Source organism: Macaca mulatta, chromosome 10, assembly GCF_049350105.2.
Source record: "Macaca mulatta isolate MMU2019108-1 chromosome 10, T2T-MMU8v2.0, whole genome shotgun sequence".
Classification (NCBI taxonomy): Eukaryota; Metazoa; Chordata; class Mammalia; order Primates; family Cercopithecidae; genus Macaca; species Macaca mulatta.
The window spans coordinates 13,324,925-13,342,758 of NC_133415.1; the positions used below are offsets into that span (position 1 = coordinate 13,324,925).

Sequence of the window (17,834 nt, forward strand, 5' to 3'; positions counted from 1 at the left end):
TCTTTTGTCTGGTAACATCTTGGCAGAGAGGCAGAGGGCGGCGTCCGTCTGATTGGCACCTGGCTTTGGTGACAGTACCTTAGGAAGGCAGTGTATTTTCTGGGAATCTAGGAAATAACAAGGTATCTAATTTCATCAACACTGGGGTCAATTTCCGTGGCAGAAACTATGACTCTGAATATACAACATAAAGTTACCACCCAGACACTGCTGCTCCTGAGTCTTCAATGGCATCTTCTGCAGGGCTCCCCGACCTGCTGCCGCAGAAGGCGCAGCGCGTTCATTTCCAAGGAGCTTGCTTTTGTGTGCTGCCTCTCGGAGTTCTTTGAGAAATCTGTGGTAGCAGGAAACAAAGGATTTAGACCGATGCTGATGATCCCCTTGCTCCGATAGAGTGTGACATGATGCTGGTCACCTTTTGGTGTCTGGGAGGGGGGACACTGATTTTGCTTGCGGAAGTGAAATGATCCATGCTGGCCTCTTTTTTTTTTTTTTGAGTCTCACCCTATCTCCCAGGCTGGAGTGCAGTGGCGCAATCTCAGCTCACTGCAACCTCTGCCTCCCAGGTTCAAGCAATTCTCCTGCCTCAGCCTTCCGAGCAGCTGGGACTACAGGCTCCTGCCATCACGTCTGGCTAATTTTTGTATTTTTAGTAGAAGCGGGGTTCACCAGCCAGGCTGGTCTCAAACTCCTGACCTCAAATGATCCGCCTGCCTCAGCCTCCCAAAGTGCCGGGATTACAGGCGTGAGCCACTGTGCCTGGTCCATGTTGGCCTCTTTGAGGGCTGAAAGGTTCTCTCTATAAGTTATATAGTGAGAACCCTCCATTTGTCGAGGGCATTACTGCCTATAATGTATGTTCACATGTGCTGTCTCCTTTGGTCAGTACCACACACTACAGGTGAGGAAACTGAGTCTCTGCTGGGACACTGGGTCAGGAAGCAGGCAGTTAAGGTCACCTGTGCACAGTGGCAGCACAAGGGGACAGCCTTCTAGGTCCCCAGCCTGGCCTGAGGGTTCTATCACTTTTACCTCCCATTCAGTGTTGTTTCTTTTTCGTTCCCCTCCTTTTCAGGTCCCTCTAGGCCCAGGATCTGGGGACAAGGCTGGTGGGGAGCGATCTGGGTGTCTGTGCAGAAAACCGTGACACTGGGTGAGGTTGGCATGGGAGACCGCACCTGGCTGACCAGAGACCTCGTTTTCTTCCAGACTGAGGGGGAAGGCGGTGGGGCCTCCCCACCTGCTCCGCAGAAGATGCAGTTCTTCGGCCGCCTGGTCAATACCCTCAGTGGCGTCACCAACTTGTTCTCTAACCCATTCCGGGTGAAGGAGGTGGCTGTGGCCGACTACACCTCGAGTGACCGAGTTCGGGAGGAAGGGCAGCTGATTCTGTTCCAGAACACTCCTAACCGCACCTGGGACTGCGTCCTGGTCAACCCCAGGAGCCCACAGAGTGGATTCCGGTGGGTGATGCTCAGCGGGAACGTACTTCTCTCCTTTGACTCCCCCACATCTCAGATTGGAGGTCTTGTTGGCCAAGAAGCAGCTTCTTTGGGTCTCTATCTGAGGGGTCTGGAGAGGGGTGGGAGAGAGGGGAGACTGTACTCTTAGACCAGAGGGAAGGGCTTCTAAGACTCCACACTTCTGGCCCGTCAGTGTCCAGCAGCATGAGGCTGGGTTGGAAGCCTGGAGGCTCGACCTATATGGACAAAGGGAAGAAGGAAGGACAGGGAGACTGATAGGGGCCATGTCAGATAAGGCCCATGGGGAGAACCTTTAGCCCTGGCTCTTTATTTTTGTTTTTTGTTTTTTGAGATAGTCTTGCTCTGTTGCCCAGGCTGGAGTGTAGTGGTAGGATCTCGGCTCACTGCAACTTCTGCCTCCCAGGTTCAAGCGATTCTCTTGCCTCAGCCTCCTGAGTAGCTGGGATTATAGGCACTCACCACCACGTCCAGCTGATTTTTGTATTTTTAGTGGAGATGGGGTTTCATCACGTTGGCCAGGCTGGTCTCGAACTCCTGACCTCAGGTGATCTGCCCACCGTGGCCTCCCAAAGTGCTGGGATTACAGGTGTGAGCCATCACACCCTGCCTAGCCCTGGCTCTTTAAGGGCATGGCCATTCTCATAGGGGCTGCCCAAGGTTTGCTCAAGAGGGCCGAACAGAGCTGTCGCCTCTTGGGGCATGCTGGGACTCCCCCGGGCCCGAAGGGAAGGCTCGAAAGCCAGGACAGGGCCGAGGGAACCGGGCTGATGGCAGAGCTGGTTGGGAAAAGGGGAGAAGCAGCCAAGATTCCAAATGCAGGCCCCAGTAGCGCTTGGCAGACTGGCATCTAGTTGGGCTCAGATAGATATCCCTGTTTCCGCTCACCCATCCATCTGGCTGTCCTGTCAGCCATCCATTCAGCATGCACCAAACACCTCCAGTGTCTCCAGAGTCCTGGGCTCCAGGCCAGTCCTGGCTGGCCCTGTGAGATGACAAACATGCCCTGTATCTTTAAGGAATGTACAGTCTGGTGGGGGAGGCCCAGTGCAAACAGGCATCATAGCACCCCTTGAGGGGTGCTCTGACAGAGGGAGAGCCTAGGAAACGGTGTGGATCACAAGGAGGGGATTGAGAGCTCCTCTGCATCTGGAAGAGTGAGGAGGAGCCTCTGTGGCAGAACAGAATGGATAAGGTCGTTCCAGCCATACAGAGGTGTGGAGGTGTGAGCCTGCAGGCAGTTGGCTCTGGCCGGATCCTGGGTGCATGCAGGGCTTTGTTGAGAGTGAGACTGAAGGAAGCAGCTGGGGACTCATTCTGACTGAAGTGGCATGGCAGGAGGGGTCTCTGAAAGTCTCAGGCTGGGGGCGAGGGGCTGCCACCAACAGAAGAGCAAGGCAGGTATCAGGGCCCCATCCAATCAGGTGAGAATTCAGAGCCTGACTCCACAAGGAACCTGAGACAGAGGCACCCACAGCAGTTGCTTGGGCTAAATGCAGCTCAGTGGCCAGTCCAGGCACCAGTTTTAACACAGCGGGGCCATTCCAGATTCTGAGTGCAAATGGGGCTGAGTGGACCACCCTCCAGCCAGACTCAATCAGGACTGACCCTGGACGGGGCAGACTTGCACTTGCAACTCCAGAGCCCCACTGCAGGCACAGCTGACCAGGGCGCGGGTCCATTCCTTGGAGAGCTGCACAGCCCCACTTTTGAGATACATGGGCCTGGGGATACCACCAATCTCCACGCACCAAGAATCACCAAGTTCTGTCAGTTGTAAAACTGACAGGATTCCAGATTTGTCTCAGCCAGCTTAAGCCCCAGTGTGGGCAGACCTCCATCCCAGTGGGATTCAGTCCTTTGCCAGCAGCTTCTTAGCTACACCTACGCTATTTGGTAGTACTTTATAGTTTACAGGATTTTTTTTTTTTTTTTTTTTTGAGACGGAGTCTGGCTCTGTCGCCCAGGCTGGAGTGCAGTGGCGCAATCTCGGCTCACTGCAAGCTCTGCCTCCTGGGTTCATGCCATTCTCCTGCCTCAGCCTCCCGAGTAGCTGGGACTACAGGTGCCCGACACCACGCCTGGCTAATATTTTGTATTTTTAGTAGAGATGGGGTTTCACCGTGTTAGCCAGGATGGTCTGGATCTCCTGACCTTGTGATCCGCCCGCCTCGGACTCCCAAAGTGCTGGGATTACAATTTTACAGGATGTTTTTAAGTATGTTGGGTTAGCACATTCTCTGCTAACCCATGGAGGTGGGCAAGGAAGGCAGTATCCCATTTTATATGTGAGAAAACAGGCTTGGGATGACAAGTGATTTGTCCTAGATTATACAGGAAGCAGTGAAGAAATAGAATCGATGTCTTCTGTTTCCCAATCCGTTTCTCTGTCTGTGCTGCTGTGTTGTTTCCATGTATGTATGTATATATGAATTTATTTATTTATTTATTTATTTTTTAAATTTTTTTATTTTTTTATTTTTTTTTGAGACGGAGTCTCGCTCTGTCGCCCAGGCTGGAGTGCAGTGGCCGGATCTCAGCTCACTGCAAGCTCCGCCTCCCGGGTTTACGCCATTCTCCTGCCTCAGCCTCCCGAGTAGCTGGGACTACAAGCGCCCGCCACCTCGCCCGGCTAGTTTTTTGTATTTTTAGTAGAGACGGGGTTTCACCGCGTTAGCCAGGATGGTCTCGATCTCCTGACCTCGTGATCCACCCGTCTCGGCCTCCCAAAGTGCTGGGATTACAGGCTTGAGCCACCGCGCCAGGCCGCGTATATATGAATTTATTTGAGACGGAGTCTTGCTCTGTTGCCCAGGCTGGAGTGCAGTGGCATGGTCGTGGCTCACTGCAACCGCTGCCTCCTGGGTTCAAGCGATTTTCCTGCCTCAGTCTCCCCAGTAGCTGGGATTAGCCCGCCAGCACCCCTGGCTAATTTTTACATTTTTAGTAGAGATGGGGTTTCACCATGTTGGCCAGGTTGGTCTTGAATTCCTGACCTCAGGTGATCCACCCACCTCGACCTCCCAAAGTGCTGGGATTACGGGCCTGAGCCACTGTGCCCAGCCATTTCCATGTATTTAGACAGACTGAGGAGTATTGGGTGGAATTTCAAGCTAAGCACATTCTCTTCTCTCAGAATTCCTGACATCCCTAACTTGACTCTGGAGGGTTTTTTTTTTTTTTTTTTGAGACAGAGTCTCACTTGGTTGCCCAGGCTGGGGTACAGTGGCACGATCTTGGCTCACTGCAACCTCCGCCTCCTGGGTTCAAACAATTCTCCTGCCTCAGCCTCCCGAGTAGCTGGGACTACAGGTGCATGCCACCGCACCTGGCTACTTTTTGTATTTTCAGTAGAGATAGGGTTTCACCATGTTAGCCAGGATGGTCTTGAACTCCTAACCTTGTGATCTGCCCGCCTCGGCCTCCCAAAGTGCTGGGATATAGGCATGAGTCACCGCGCCCGGCCTTGTTTGTCTTATTTCTAAATTTTATTGATTTGTTGATTTTCACAGTCATAGCTCTGGAGTCTTTTTTATCTTCTCCTCTCTAACCTGCTCCCACCCGAGCCTTTCCATTTCAGCAGATAGCATCATCCCAGCTGGCTGTGCCAGATCCAGCCATCACATCCACCTTTCCAGCCAGAGGGAGGGTGGAAGGGCAAGGTGCAGAAGGTCAGTCTCCCCCTCCTCAAGGACACTTCATAGAAGTTGCACGCTTGCCTTCCACCTACATCCCATTGGCCAGAACCCGGTCACATGGCCACAGCTAACTGCAAGGGAGACTGGGAAGTGTTGCCTGTGTTGCAGACAGCCACATGCCAGTGGAAAACCAGAGGTTCTTTCCCCCTCGGTCTTGCTGCTGGCTCACTTCTCTAGGCCGCAATCGTTGTGCACATGTCTTCTGCTGCTCTGGCTGTGGCCTGTACTCCTCTAATCCTCTTCCAAGCTGCTGTCACAGCGCTCTTTCCAGAGGGCAAATCTGATTGGTCAGTCCCCTGCTTAACTCCTCAAGGGCTTCCTGTTTTCTTTTATTTTGATTTATTTATTTTTTTTGAGACGGAGTCTCACTCTGTCACCTAGGCTGGAGTGTAGTGGCATGATCTCAGCTCACTGCAAACTCTGCCTCCTGGGTTCATGCCATTCTCATGCCTTAGCCTCCCGAGTAGTTGGGACCACAGGCGCCCGCCACCATGCCCGGCTAATTTTTTTTGTATTTTTAGTAGAGACGGGGTTTCACCGTGTTAGCCAGGATAGTCTCGATCTCCTGATCTCGTGATCCGCCCGCCTCGGCCTCCCAAAGTGCTAGGATTAGAGGCGTGAGTCACCGCGCCCAGCCAGCTTCCTGTTTTCTTTTCTTTTTTTTTTTGAGACGGAGTCTTGCTCTGTCACCCAGGCTGAAGTGCAGTGGCGCGATCTTGGCTCACTACAAGCTCTGCCTCCTGGGTTCACGCCATTCTCCTGCCTCAGCCTCCCGAGTAGCTGGGACTACAGGCGCCTGCTACCATGCCCGGCTAAATTTTTTTGTATTTTTAGTAGAGACGGGGTTTCACCGTGTTAGCCAGGATGGTCTTGATCTCCTGACCTCGTGATCCGCCCGTCTCGGCCTCCCAAAGTGCTGGGATTACAGGCTTGAGCCACCGCGCCCGGCCTGGCTTCCTGTTTTCTTAACACGTCAGGTACTTAATGGCTTAAGAGGGCCCTGTGTGATCAAGTGTCTGCCTCTGTGTTCTCAGCTCATGCCACCTTGTGCTCCTGGCCTTTGCCCAGGCTCTTACTGTGGCCTGGAATACTTCCCTTTCTTTGCCTGCCTCCCTTCTTCTTGCCCTCCCCTGACTTGCAGGCTAGATTAGGAGTTTCTGCTGGGCATCCCATGGCACCCATCCCTGCACTGGGGAGCCTGCCTTCCTGGTAGGCCACAGACCTTGTGAGAGGAGGGACTATGTCTGTTGGGTTCATGACAGTGTGCCCGGCCCCCAGCAGGTGCCTGGCATAGATCAGGTTTGTGGAATAAATGAATGTGATATATTAATTCAGCTTTACAGTATTAATTGAGGGCTGCTGTGTGCCAGGCCCTCTGTGCCACCTGGGTGGAGGGTGGAGGACTGTTGCATTCAGGGCAGTTGAAGGAGCGAGCTGGGAAGTGGGAGGTGGAGGATGGGGACTGGGATGCAGGGGTTGAGGTTACCAAGGGTCCCAGAAGTGGTAATGCCAAGACCTAGGGTGTGACCTGGAGTGAGGGCTGCGACGAGGTGGGGTGGGGTCGAGGCCGTGGAGGAGGGTCAGGGCATTGCCGGAGCCCTGGGGTTCTCCAGGGCTGGGGTTCTCCAGGACTGGGGTTCTCCAGGGCCAGGGGTGGTCATTGCAGTGTTCTCCCAGCTCCTCTCAGCACCCTGCAGTTTGTGGAGAGCAGGCCTGGCGCACTGGACTTCCTCTGGCTGGGGGCTGAGGTTCTGCCTTCTAAACGATCATCCTCCTATGTTGCCCTGGAGGCCTTTGGACTGTCCTGAGTACTTGACGCATGTTAGAGTGAGCGTGGGCCGCTGGCCTTCCGCTCCAGGTGGAGGAATTTCTGTTGTTCTTTTGCTGCTGCTGTTGCAGTGAGCTGCCAGGCTGAGCTTCTGGATGAACCTGGGGGATGGAATTAGGAGCTTCCGAATTCTTGGGTTGTATAACCTAAGGCCAGAGTCCCACAGCACTGCTGCTGGGTGGAGAGACTGGACCCTGCTGCTACAGACGGTGACAGTAGCATCTGCAGTTTCCCAGCGGGTCCTGCACGCCTGGGCTTGGCACTAGTCTAAGCAGTAACTCATGTTACCCTCACGACAGTCCCATGAGGTGGGGTCTTTACTGACCTCCTATTACAGATGAGGAAACAGAGGCTCGCAGAATTTAAGGAACTTGCTTAAGGTTCCATAGCTGGTCAGTGTAGTGATTATTCAGACCCTGTCACCTGTCTCCAGAACCCACTCGTTTATCTTTCTTACGTCAGGGCCGCTTTGTAGTGTGACGAGCTGAGTGGAGCTCCACCGCTCTGGGCTGATCCTGGCCCTTCCTGCCTGACCTATGGTGCGGGGGCCCTAGCTCTCCCCGTGTGAGCCCCCAAGGGTCACTTGTAATATGCCTGTGTACATTATGATAGCATAGATACTTCTGTTCCTGGTACAAATTAATCATTTACGGCTGGCATTGACTTGTAACAGATGACATTTGATGAAATTGGCTAGCCTCTCACTGGTATCTCAGCAGAAACAGGGCTGTACCTCCCAGGCATCCTGGGAAGGATGACAGAAGCGTGTGATCTGTGCTTCCCTACCAGGAGCTGGCTTTTGAGGCTCTCTGGACTGGGACTTCGCCATAAAACTGCTTATCAGGAACCTCAGATGAGTGGAGTGCCCTGTGTCTCGGCCACGTACTCTGGAGCCAGCTCCTCCATCCATTCAATCTGCCCACATCCCATCCTCACCAAGCAGAGTGGAAAGCGGCAGGTCTCTGCCAGAAAAGGAGGCTCTGTCCCCATCCTTCAGTGAGATAATGTTAGAGTGGGACCTTGTGTTCCCTACACAGCCTTGTCCCTGACACAGCTTCTTTGCCCTTGCTTCTCCTTCTGCTACAAATGCTCCTCCCCGACTCCTTGGCTGGACACACAGCTCCCCGTTCTGTGGGTCTGTCCCGTTCCCACTCAGAGCCTCAGCACCGCCCATGTGGCCAAGACACAGCCCCTCTTGCCTGAGGTTGCCGTGGGTCTGTTTCCACATCTCTTTCCCCTCCAGACTGCAGGGCTCCTGAGGGACAGAGCCTGGGGCCAAGTCTCCTCTGCGTTCCTGATGCCCGGTGTTGTGCCGGGCTCTCTGTGGGTGCATGGTAAATATCTGCCGAGTGGCTAGATGTATCCGTGGTTGCTGCAGGCCAAGTGTGTTGACCAGAGGGAGTGGGACAGGCTCCCCTAGGGTGGCTGGGGTAGCGGTGGACCTTAAGGGGTCCAGAAGACTCCACCAGCTGGAGGGAAAGGCCCTGCAGAGACAAGGCACCAGGAAAGGCCCAGAGGACAGAGGAGCGGCCCTGTGGGGAGCCTGTGGGCAGGAAGGGCCTGTGCTGGGCTTTGAAACTGGGGACTCAGGTACCGCTCTAGTGTGAGGGTCCTTGGCATTTTTTTGGTCCGGGACCCCCTGAGGCCCCCGGGAAATGAGAACAGGCTCACACAGCCACTTTCAAGAGGTTCGCAGACCCCTCCCACCCAAGCAGAGGCAGAGCAGAGGCTTCTCAGAGTGGAGGCCAGGTGGCTTCAGTCTGGGGTTCTGGAAGGGAGGGAAGAGACACACCCCCCTGCGTCCTCCAGAGCCTCAGCCTTCTTCCTGAATCCCCCCTTTACCTCCTCACTGTGACCCACACCTGGCTCTCCTCGAAGGACCCCGCTTCCCCCACAGCCCCCTGAGAGTTTTCTCTCCCCGTCCCTCTCCCAGTGGGCCTGGAGGTGGGGTAGGGTCCTCCTTGCTGCCAGCCTTGAATCTTCTGTCACCTGCAATACTGCTTACTGTCACCCCTGGTGATAAGAATCTACGAGCCTGGGGTGCTCCCCAACATCTTCAAAGATGTGAGCCCCCGACTCAGCGTTGCCTCTGGTTCCTGACCCCTCCACGTTCGCATGACCATGCGCTGGCCTTTATCATTGCCAGTGACAGCAGCTCTCCCATAAATACAACTTTCAACCACCCCACTTTCCAGTATCTGCATTCCGTCTTTCCAGCTCGTTCCCTCTAGCTGGAACGTTCCCTCGTTCTCCACGCGCACAGTGCTTCTCCCCATTGACAGTGAATTGCTCTTGGCTGCTTTTCCCAGCCCCATCCCGTTCATGTGCCTCGCTTTGTACCCAGCGTGGACTCCGTGACCTGTCACTGTCACTCCTTCGCCTACACTTCCTGCCTCCTTGCTTCTCTCTCTCTTCTTTGTCCTGGCATCATCAACCCCAGAACTGCTTGATTCCAGTTCTCCACCATGGCTTTCTGCTGACTGCTCTCAGTTTCTTTTTTTGTTTTTTTTTCGACATGGAATCTTGCTCTGTTGTCCAGGCTGGAGTGCAGTGGCGTGATCTCTGCAACCTCCGCCTCCTGGGTTCAAGCAATTCTCCCTGTCTCAGCCTCCTGAGTAGCTGGTATTACAGGTGCCCGCCACTATGCTCAGCTAATTTTTGTATTTTTTTGTAGTAGAGGCAGGGTTTCGCCATGTTGGCCAGGCTGTTCTTGAACTCCTGACCTCAGGTGATGTGCCCACCTCGGCCTCCCAAAGTGCTGGGATTACAGGCGTGAGCCACCCTGCCCGGCCCTATTTGCTCTCACTTTGAAATCACAACGTGAGCCACAGTGAGCCTATGATGTGGTTTGACATCTTTCTACATTTCTGTGTTCACCCCTCTCCCAGTCTCCCAGAAGGCATGCCTCCCCCCCTCCCCTCAGCCTGCAGCCCCTTCCCCTCCACGCTTACTCTCAGCCGATAGCCCTGCTGCTGTCTCGCTGAGAAAATAGACTCGCTAAGAAAACAGAAACAGCCAGAGGAGAATTCGCTCCACCCCATGCACACACCTCTGTCCCTGCTTACTCCACATTCCCTGTTGTCAGCACCAATGTGTCTAGCTGAGGCTGGTCCCCCTATTCAAGGCCATCATCCCCTGTCACTTACTTCTTGACACCATTTGAACAATTATTTCCCCTCTTTCCTACATAACACTTTCCCCTTTTCTACTATATATTTTCTGCTATGGATTGAACGTATCCCCCAAAATCATATGTTGAAGCCCCAATTCCTCGTGTGATGGTGTTAGGAGGTAGGGCACTATGGGGTGATTAGGTCATGAGGGTGGAGCCCTCATGAATGGGATTAGTGCCCTTATAAGAAGAGGCATCAAAGAGATGATATGTCTCTGCCATGTGAGGGCACAACAGGAAGGTAGCCGTCTGCAAACCAGGAAGAACCCTCACCAGGAACTCAATCAGCCAGCACCTTGATCGTAGGCTTCCTAGCCTCTAGAACTGTGAGAAATAAAGGTTGTTTAAGCCTCTCAGTCTATAGTTTTCTGTTATAATGGCCTGACCTAAGTTATTTTCCATCACTATACAATGGGTTATTTTTTTGTTTGAAAAAAAATTCTTTCTTGACTCTACTTTTTCCTCTAGGCACTGCTTATATTCAAGTGTCTTCATTTCTCTCCACCTATTTTCTCTCTTTAAACTTTGCAAAAATAGCAAAATATGACACATATAGAGAAAATGATATACAGCTCAGTGATTTATCACAAACATCTGTGTAACCACCACTTGAATCAAGAGATAGGACATTACAGCACCCTGGAAGCCCTCCTTTTGTCCCCTCTTCCCAAAGAAGGGTAACTAATATCTTGCCTTTTATGATAAAGGCTTTTTTATTTTTTTTTGAGGCAGAGTCTTGCTCTGTTGCCCAGGTTGGAGTACGGTGGCACAATCTCCGCTCACTGCAAGCTCTACCTCCCGGGTTCACGCCATTCTCCTGCCTCAGCCTCCTGAGTAGCTGGGACTACAGGCGCCGGCCACCACCCCTGGCTAATTTTTTGTATTTTAATAGAGACGGGGTTTCAACACGTTAGCCAGGATGGTCTCGATCTCCTGACCTCGTGATCTGCCTGCCTCGGCCTCCCAAAGTGCTGGGATTACAGGTATGAGCCACCGCGCCCGGCCAAGATAAAGGTTTTTGTATCTGGCTTCTTTGTTCAGCATTTTGTTGGTGAGATTGATATGTTTTGTGTGCAGTTGTCATTTTCATTGCAGTAGAATTCCATTGTCTACTGTATCACAGTTTTAGTTACTCATTCTACTACTGATGAAAATTTGGGTTATTTCTAGTTTTTCTGGTGCATACATTTCTGGTAGACATATACCTAAGAGTGAACCGGCTGCATTTTTGGCCGTAACTTGTCTTCAACATTAGTAAATAATACCGCCCATCTGTTTTCCAAGCAGCAGTGAATGACACTTTCTGTTACTTCATATCTTCTGTTACTTGGTACTGTTAGGTTTTTAAATTTTAGTCATTCTGTCTGGTGTCTAGTAGTATGTTATTGTGGTTTTATTTTGCATTTGCCTAATTGCAAATGAAGTTGAGTACTTTTTGATATATTGAATAACCATTTGGATATCCTCTTCAGTGAAGTATCAGCTGAATTCTCTTGACTATTTAAAAAATAAAGTTGTTTATCTTTTTCTTATAGAGTTTTAGGATTTTTTTTGGTACACGTGTAGTCTAAATATACACCCTTTGTCGGTGATACACGTTCAGCTGTATGCACAGTGTTTTGCCTTTTTATTCTTTTTTTTTTTTTTTTTTTTTTTTTTTTTTGTTGAGACAGAGTCTCGCTTTGTCGCCCAGACTGGGGTGCAGTGGCCGATCTCAGCTCACTGCAAGCTCCGCCTCCCGGGTTCACGCCATTCTCCTGCCTCAGCCTCCCGAGTAGCTGGGACTACAGACGCCCGCCACCTCGCCCGGCTAGGTTTTTGTATTTTTTAGTAGAGACGGGGTTTCACCGTGTTAGCCAGGATGGTCTCGATCTCCTGACCTTGTGATCCGCCCGTCTCGGCCTCCCAAAGTGCTGGGATTACAGGCTTGAGCCACCGTGCCCGGCCCTGCCTTTTTATTCTTTTAATGGTATCTATTGATAAACATGAGTTGTTAGTTTTAAAGAAGTCAGATTTGTTCATCTTCTTTACGGTGTGCTTTTTGTGTCTTGTTTAAGGAAGTCCTTCACTATCTTAAAGCTTTGAGAAACATTCCTTTCTCCTATTTTCTGAAAATTGTTGAAGATCTTTCTCTCTTTCTCTCTTCTTTCTCTTTTTTTCTCTCTCTCTCTCTCTTTCTTTCTCTCTCTCTTTCTTTCTTTCTTCTTTTTTTCTTTCTTGTCTCCCTTTCTCATCTAGGCCAGACTTCAGTGGCATGATCACGGCTCACTGCAACCTCAACTTCCCAGGCTCAAGTGATCCTCCAGCCTTAGCCTCTCAAGTAGCCGGGACTACAGGCACGCACCTCCATGCCAGGCTAATTTTTTAAATTTTTTGTAGAGACAGAATCTCACCAAGTTACCCAGGCTGGTCTTGAACTCCTGGGCTCAAACAGTCCTCCCACCTCAGCCTCCCAAAGTGCTGGGATTACAGGCATGAGCCACATGTCCAGCCTGTATTCTTTCTTTGTTAAATGTTTGGAAGAATTCATGGGTAAAACCATGTGAGCCTGGAGTTTATTTGTAGGAACCTTTTAAAACATGGATTCAATTTCTTTAACAAATATAAGACTATGAGATTTTCTTCTCCTGTCGGTTTAGGTATGTTGTGTTTTCAAGGGCTTTTTCCATTTTATCTAAGTTGTCAAATTTATCTGCAAATCTTATTTTCTTTTTAATATATGGAGGATCTGAAGGGTTGGTACTTTGTGTTTTTTCTATTTCTTGTTTGGTTTTGCTAGGGATTTGCCAATTTTAAAAATCTTTCCAAAGAACCAACTTCTGGCTTCGTTTATTTTTTGAATCCCTGAGTAGCTGGGATTACAGGCGCCCGCCACCATGCCCGGCTAATTTTTTGTATTTTTAGTAGAGATGGGGTTTCACCATGTTGCCCAGGCTGGTCTCGAACTCCTGACCTCGTGATCCGCCTGCCTCGGCCTCCCAAAGTGCTGGGATTACAGGTGTGAGCCACCGTGCCCTGCAAGCCTCTTTTTAAATGGCACCAATCCCATTCATGAGGGCAGAAGCCTGATGATCGAATCACCTCCTCATGGCCTCATTTCTTAATCCTGTCACACTGAGAATTAAATTTTAACATAAGAATTTTAGGAAGACACAAGCATTCAGACCACAGAACATATATAAAACAGTTGTTCTACCAACTAACAGAATACACATTCTTTTCAAGCACACCTATATAAAAATTATAGACACTGACCTATGCGAGACATAAAGCAAATACAAATTTCAGATACCTGAAAAGATTTAGACTATGTTCTCCAACTACAGTGCAATTAAGCTAGAAATCAATAGCAAAAAATGTAACTATAAATAAGCCCATATGTTTGAATTTTAAGCAAGATACATGTAAATTATCTATGGTTTAAAAAAGAAAAGAAATCACAGTGCAATTTAGAAAATATCTTGACCCAACTGGGCGTGGTGGCTCATGCCTATAATCCCAGCACTTTGGGAGGCCAAGGCAGGTGGATCACCTGAGGTAAGGAATTCGAGACCAGCCTGGCCAACATGGTGAAACCCTGTCTCTACTAAAAATACCAAAAATTAGCTGGGTGTGGTGGTGGGCGCCTGTAATCCCAGCTACTTGGGAGGCTGAGGCAGGAGAATCGCTTGAACCTGGAGGTAGAGGTTGCAGTGAGCCAAGATTGTGCCACTGCACTCCAGCCTGGGCAACATGAGCAAAACTCCAAAAACAGGAAAGGAAAGGAGAAGAGAGAGGACAGGAGAGGGGAGGGGAGGGGAAGGGAAGAGAAGGGGAAGGGAAAGGGAGGGGAGGGGAGGGGAAAGGGAGGGGAGGGGAAGGGGAGGGGAAGAGGGAGGGGAGGGGAGGGGAGGCTGCCTATCAAATTTATGGGATGAACTTCCACTTCTGGCCATGACAGAATATCCTGTATCACACTAGCCTTCCTATTTATGTATTTATTTTTGAGATGGAGTCTTGCTCTGTCGCCCAGGCTGGAGTGCAGTGGTGCAATCTCAGCTCACTGCAACCTCTGCCTCCTGGGTTCAAGCGATTCTCCTGTCTCAGCCTTCCAAGTAGCTGGGACTGCAGGCGACCACCACCACACCTAGATAGTTTTTTATATTTTTAGTGGAGACAGGGTTTCACCATGTTGGCCAGGCTGGTCTTGACACCTGACCTCAGGTGATCCACTCGTCCCTGCCTCCCAAGAGACTTTTCATTACAGCTTTGATCTCATTACTTGTTATTGGTTTATTTAGGTTTTGGATTTCTTCACTGTTCACTCTTGGTAGGTTGTGTATGCCTAGGAATTTATCCATTTCTTCTAGGGTTTTCAATTTATTGGCATATAGTTGTTCATGGTAGCCTCTAATAATCCTTTGAATTTCTGTGATATTGGTTGTAATGTCTCTTTTTTTCTGGTTTTTTTATTTGGGTTTTCTCTTTTTGTTAGTCTAGCTAAAAGTTTGTTGATTTTGTTTATCTTTTCAAAAAACTTTATTTTGTTGATCTTTCAATTTTTGTTTTGTTTCAATTTCATTTATTTCTGCTATGATCTTTATTATTTCTTCTACTAATTTTAGGTTTGGTTTGCTCTTACTTTTCTAGTTCTTTAAGAGACATCATAGATTATTTTGAAGTTTTTCTACTTATTTGATGTAGGCACTTATAGCTATAAACTTTCCTCTTAGTACTTCTTTCACTGTATCTCATAGGTTTTGGTATGTTGTGTTTCCATTATCATTTGTTTCAGGACATTTTTTAATTTCCTTCTTAATTTCTTCATTGACCATTCAGGAGCATATTATTTAATTTCCATGTGTTTGTATGGTTTGCAGAATACCTTGTTTTTGATTTCTAGTTTTATTGCATTGTGATCAGAGAAGATACTTGATATGATTTCAAATTTAAAAAATAATTTGGCCGGGCGCAGTGGCTCATGCTTGTAATCCCAGCACTTTGGGAGGCCGAGGCAGGTGGACCACGAGGTCAGGAGATCAAGACCATCCTGGCTAATGTGGTGAAACCTTGTTTCTACTAAAAATACAAAAAATGAGCCAGGCATTGTGGCAGGTGCCTGTAGTCCCAGCTATTCGAGAGGCTGAGGCAGGAAAATGGCGTGAACCCGAGAGGCAGAGCTTGCAGCGAGCCGAGATCGCGCCATTGCACTCCAGCCTGGGCAACAGAGCGAGACTCTGTCTCAAAAAAAAAAAATAGTAACAATAATAATAATTTAAGACTTGTTTTGTGACCTACCATATGTTCTATCCTTGAGAATGATCTATATGCTGAGGAGAAGAATGTGTATTCTGCAGCTGTTGGATGAAATGCTCTGTAAATATCTAATAGGTTCATCTGCTCTATACTGCAGACTAAGGCTGGTGTTTCTTGGTTGATTTTCTGTCTGGATAATCTGTCTAATGCTGAAAGTGGAGTATTGAAGTCTCCAGCTATTGTTGTATTGAGGTCTATCTCTCTCTTTATTTATTTATTTTTTTTGAGACAGAGTCTCGCTCTGTCGCCCAGGCTGGAGTGCAGTGGCGCCATCTCGGCTCACTGCAAGCTCCGCCTCCTGGGTTCACGCCATCCTCCTGCCTCAGCCTCCCATGTAGCTGGGACTACAGGTGCCCGCCACCACGCCTGGCTAATTTTTTGTATTTTTAGTAGAGACGGGGTTTCACCATGTTAGCCAGGATGGTCTCAATCTCCTGACCTCGTGATCCACCTGCCTCGGCCTCCTGAAGTGCTGGGATTACAGGCGTGAGCCACTGTGCCCCGCTGAGGTCTATCTCTCTCTTTAGCTCTAAGAATACTTCCTTTATATATCTGGGTGTTCCAGTGTTGGGTGCATATATATTTAAAATTGTTACATTATCTTGCTGAATTGACCCTTTTATATAATGACCTTCTTTGTCTCTTTTTATAGTTTTTGTCTTAAAGTCTGTTTTGCCTGATAGAAGCCTAGCTATTCCTGCTCTTGTTTGGTTTCCATTTGCATGGAATATTTTTCTCCATCCCTTTATTTTCAGTCTATGTGTGTCTTTATAGGTGAAGTGTATTTCGTGTAGGCAACAGATCGCTGGGTCTTGTTTTTCTATACATTCTGCCACTCTGTGTCTTTTGATTGGAGAGTTTAGTCCATTTATGTTCAATGTTATTATTGACAAGTAAGGACTTATTCCTGCCACTTTATTAATTTTTTTCTGGTTGTTTTGTGATCTTCTTTCTTTCCTTCCTGTTTTCCTTTTAGTAAAAGTGATTTTCTCTGGTGGTATGTTTTCATTTCTTACTTTTTATTTTTTTGTGTATTGGCTGTATGTTTTTTGATTTGAGGTTAACATGAGGCTTGCAAACAGTATCTTATAACCTAATATTTTAAATTGATGACGGCCGGGCGCGGTGGCTCAAGCCTGTAATCCCAGCACTTTGGGAGGCCGAGGCGGGCGGATCACAAGGTCAGGAGATCGAGACCACAGTGAAACCCCGTCTCTACTAAAAATACAAAAAATTAGCCGGGCGCGGTGGCGGGCGCCTGTAGTCCCAGCTACTCAGGAGGCTGAGGCAGGAGAATGGCGGGAACCCGGGAGGCGGAGCTTGCAGTGAGCCGAGATCGCGCCACTGCACTCCAGCCTGGGCGACAGCGTGAGACTCCGTCTCAAAAAAAATAAATAAATAAATTGATGACAACTTAACACTGATTGCATAAACAGATAAACAAGCAAAGATGAAACTAATAAAAACTCTACATTTTAACTTTGTCCCCAACTTTTTAACTTATTGTACTGTTTAAGTCTTGAAAAGTTGTAGTTATTATTTTTGGTTGGTTCCTCTTTTAGTGTTTCTACTCAAGATATGAATGGCCTACATACGAGAGTGTTATAATATTCCGTATTTTTCTGTGTACTGGTTATTACCAGTAAGTTCTGTACTTTCAGGTGATTTCTTATTGTTCATTAATGTCCTTTTCTTTCAGATTGAAAAACTCCCTTTAGCATTTAGCAGTATGTGAACTGTGTTTTTCAACTCTAGAATTTCTGCTTGATTCTTTTAAATTATTTCAATCTCTTTGTTAAGTCAGTTATCTGATAGGATTCTGAATTTCTTCTCTGTGTTATCTTGAATTTCATTGAGTTTCCTCAAAACAGCTATATTGAATTCTCTGTCTGAAAGGTCACATATCTCTGTCTCTCCAGAATTGGCCACTGGTACCTTATTTAGTTCATTTGGTGAGGTCATGTTTTCCTGTATGATCTTGATGCTTGTGATGTTCGTCACTGTCTGGGCATTGAAGTTAGGTATTTATTGTAGTCTTTGCTGTCTGGGCTTGTTTGTACCTGTTCTTCTTAGGAAGACTTTCTAGGTAATAAAAGGGACTTGGGTATTGTGACCTAAGTTTTTGGTCACTGCAGCCATATCTGCATTAGGGGATACCCCAAGCCTACTAATACTGTGGCTCTTGCAGACTCGTAAAAGTACCACTTGGGTGGTCTTAGATAAGCTCTGGAAGAATTCTCTGGATTAACAGGCAGAGACTCTTGTTCTCTTCCCTTACTTTCTCCCCCCAAAATGGAGTCTCTCTCTCTGTGCCTGGAGCTAGGGGAGGGGTGACACAAGCACCTCTGTGGCCACTATCA

At 48.7% G+C, this 17,834-nt stretch overlaps 1 protein-coding gene across 22 annotated transcripts in view; it reads left to right on the top strand.

The window, feature by feature from the left end:
* Positions 1-17,834, top strand: part of PLA2G6 (phospholipase A2 group VI) — a 96,731-nt gene that overhangs the window by 35,112 nt on the left and 43,785 nt on the right. For 21 of the 22 annotated variants that reach the window (XR_013399020.1, XM_077949626.1, XM_077949632.1 and 18 more), the window contains exon 2: positions 1,210-1,463. Coding sequence is in view for 18 of the 22 variants with exons in the window: in XM_077949626.1 (XP_077805752.1) it covers positions 1,255-1,463 (209 nt within the window). In the remaining 4 variants the exon portion in view is untranslated. Of the gene's footprint in view, positions 1-1,171; positions 1,464-17,834 lie in introns of all 22 variants that reach the window. The other variant, XM_077949629.1, reaches the window with a different exon arrangement.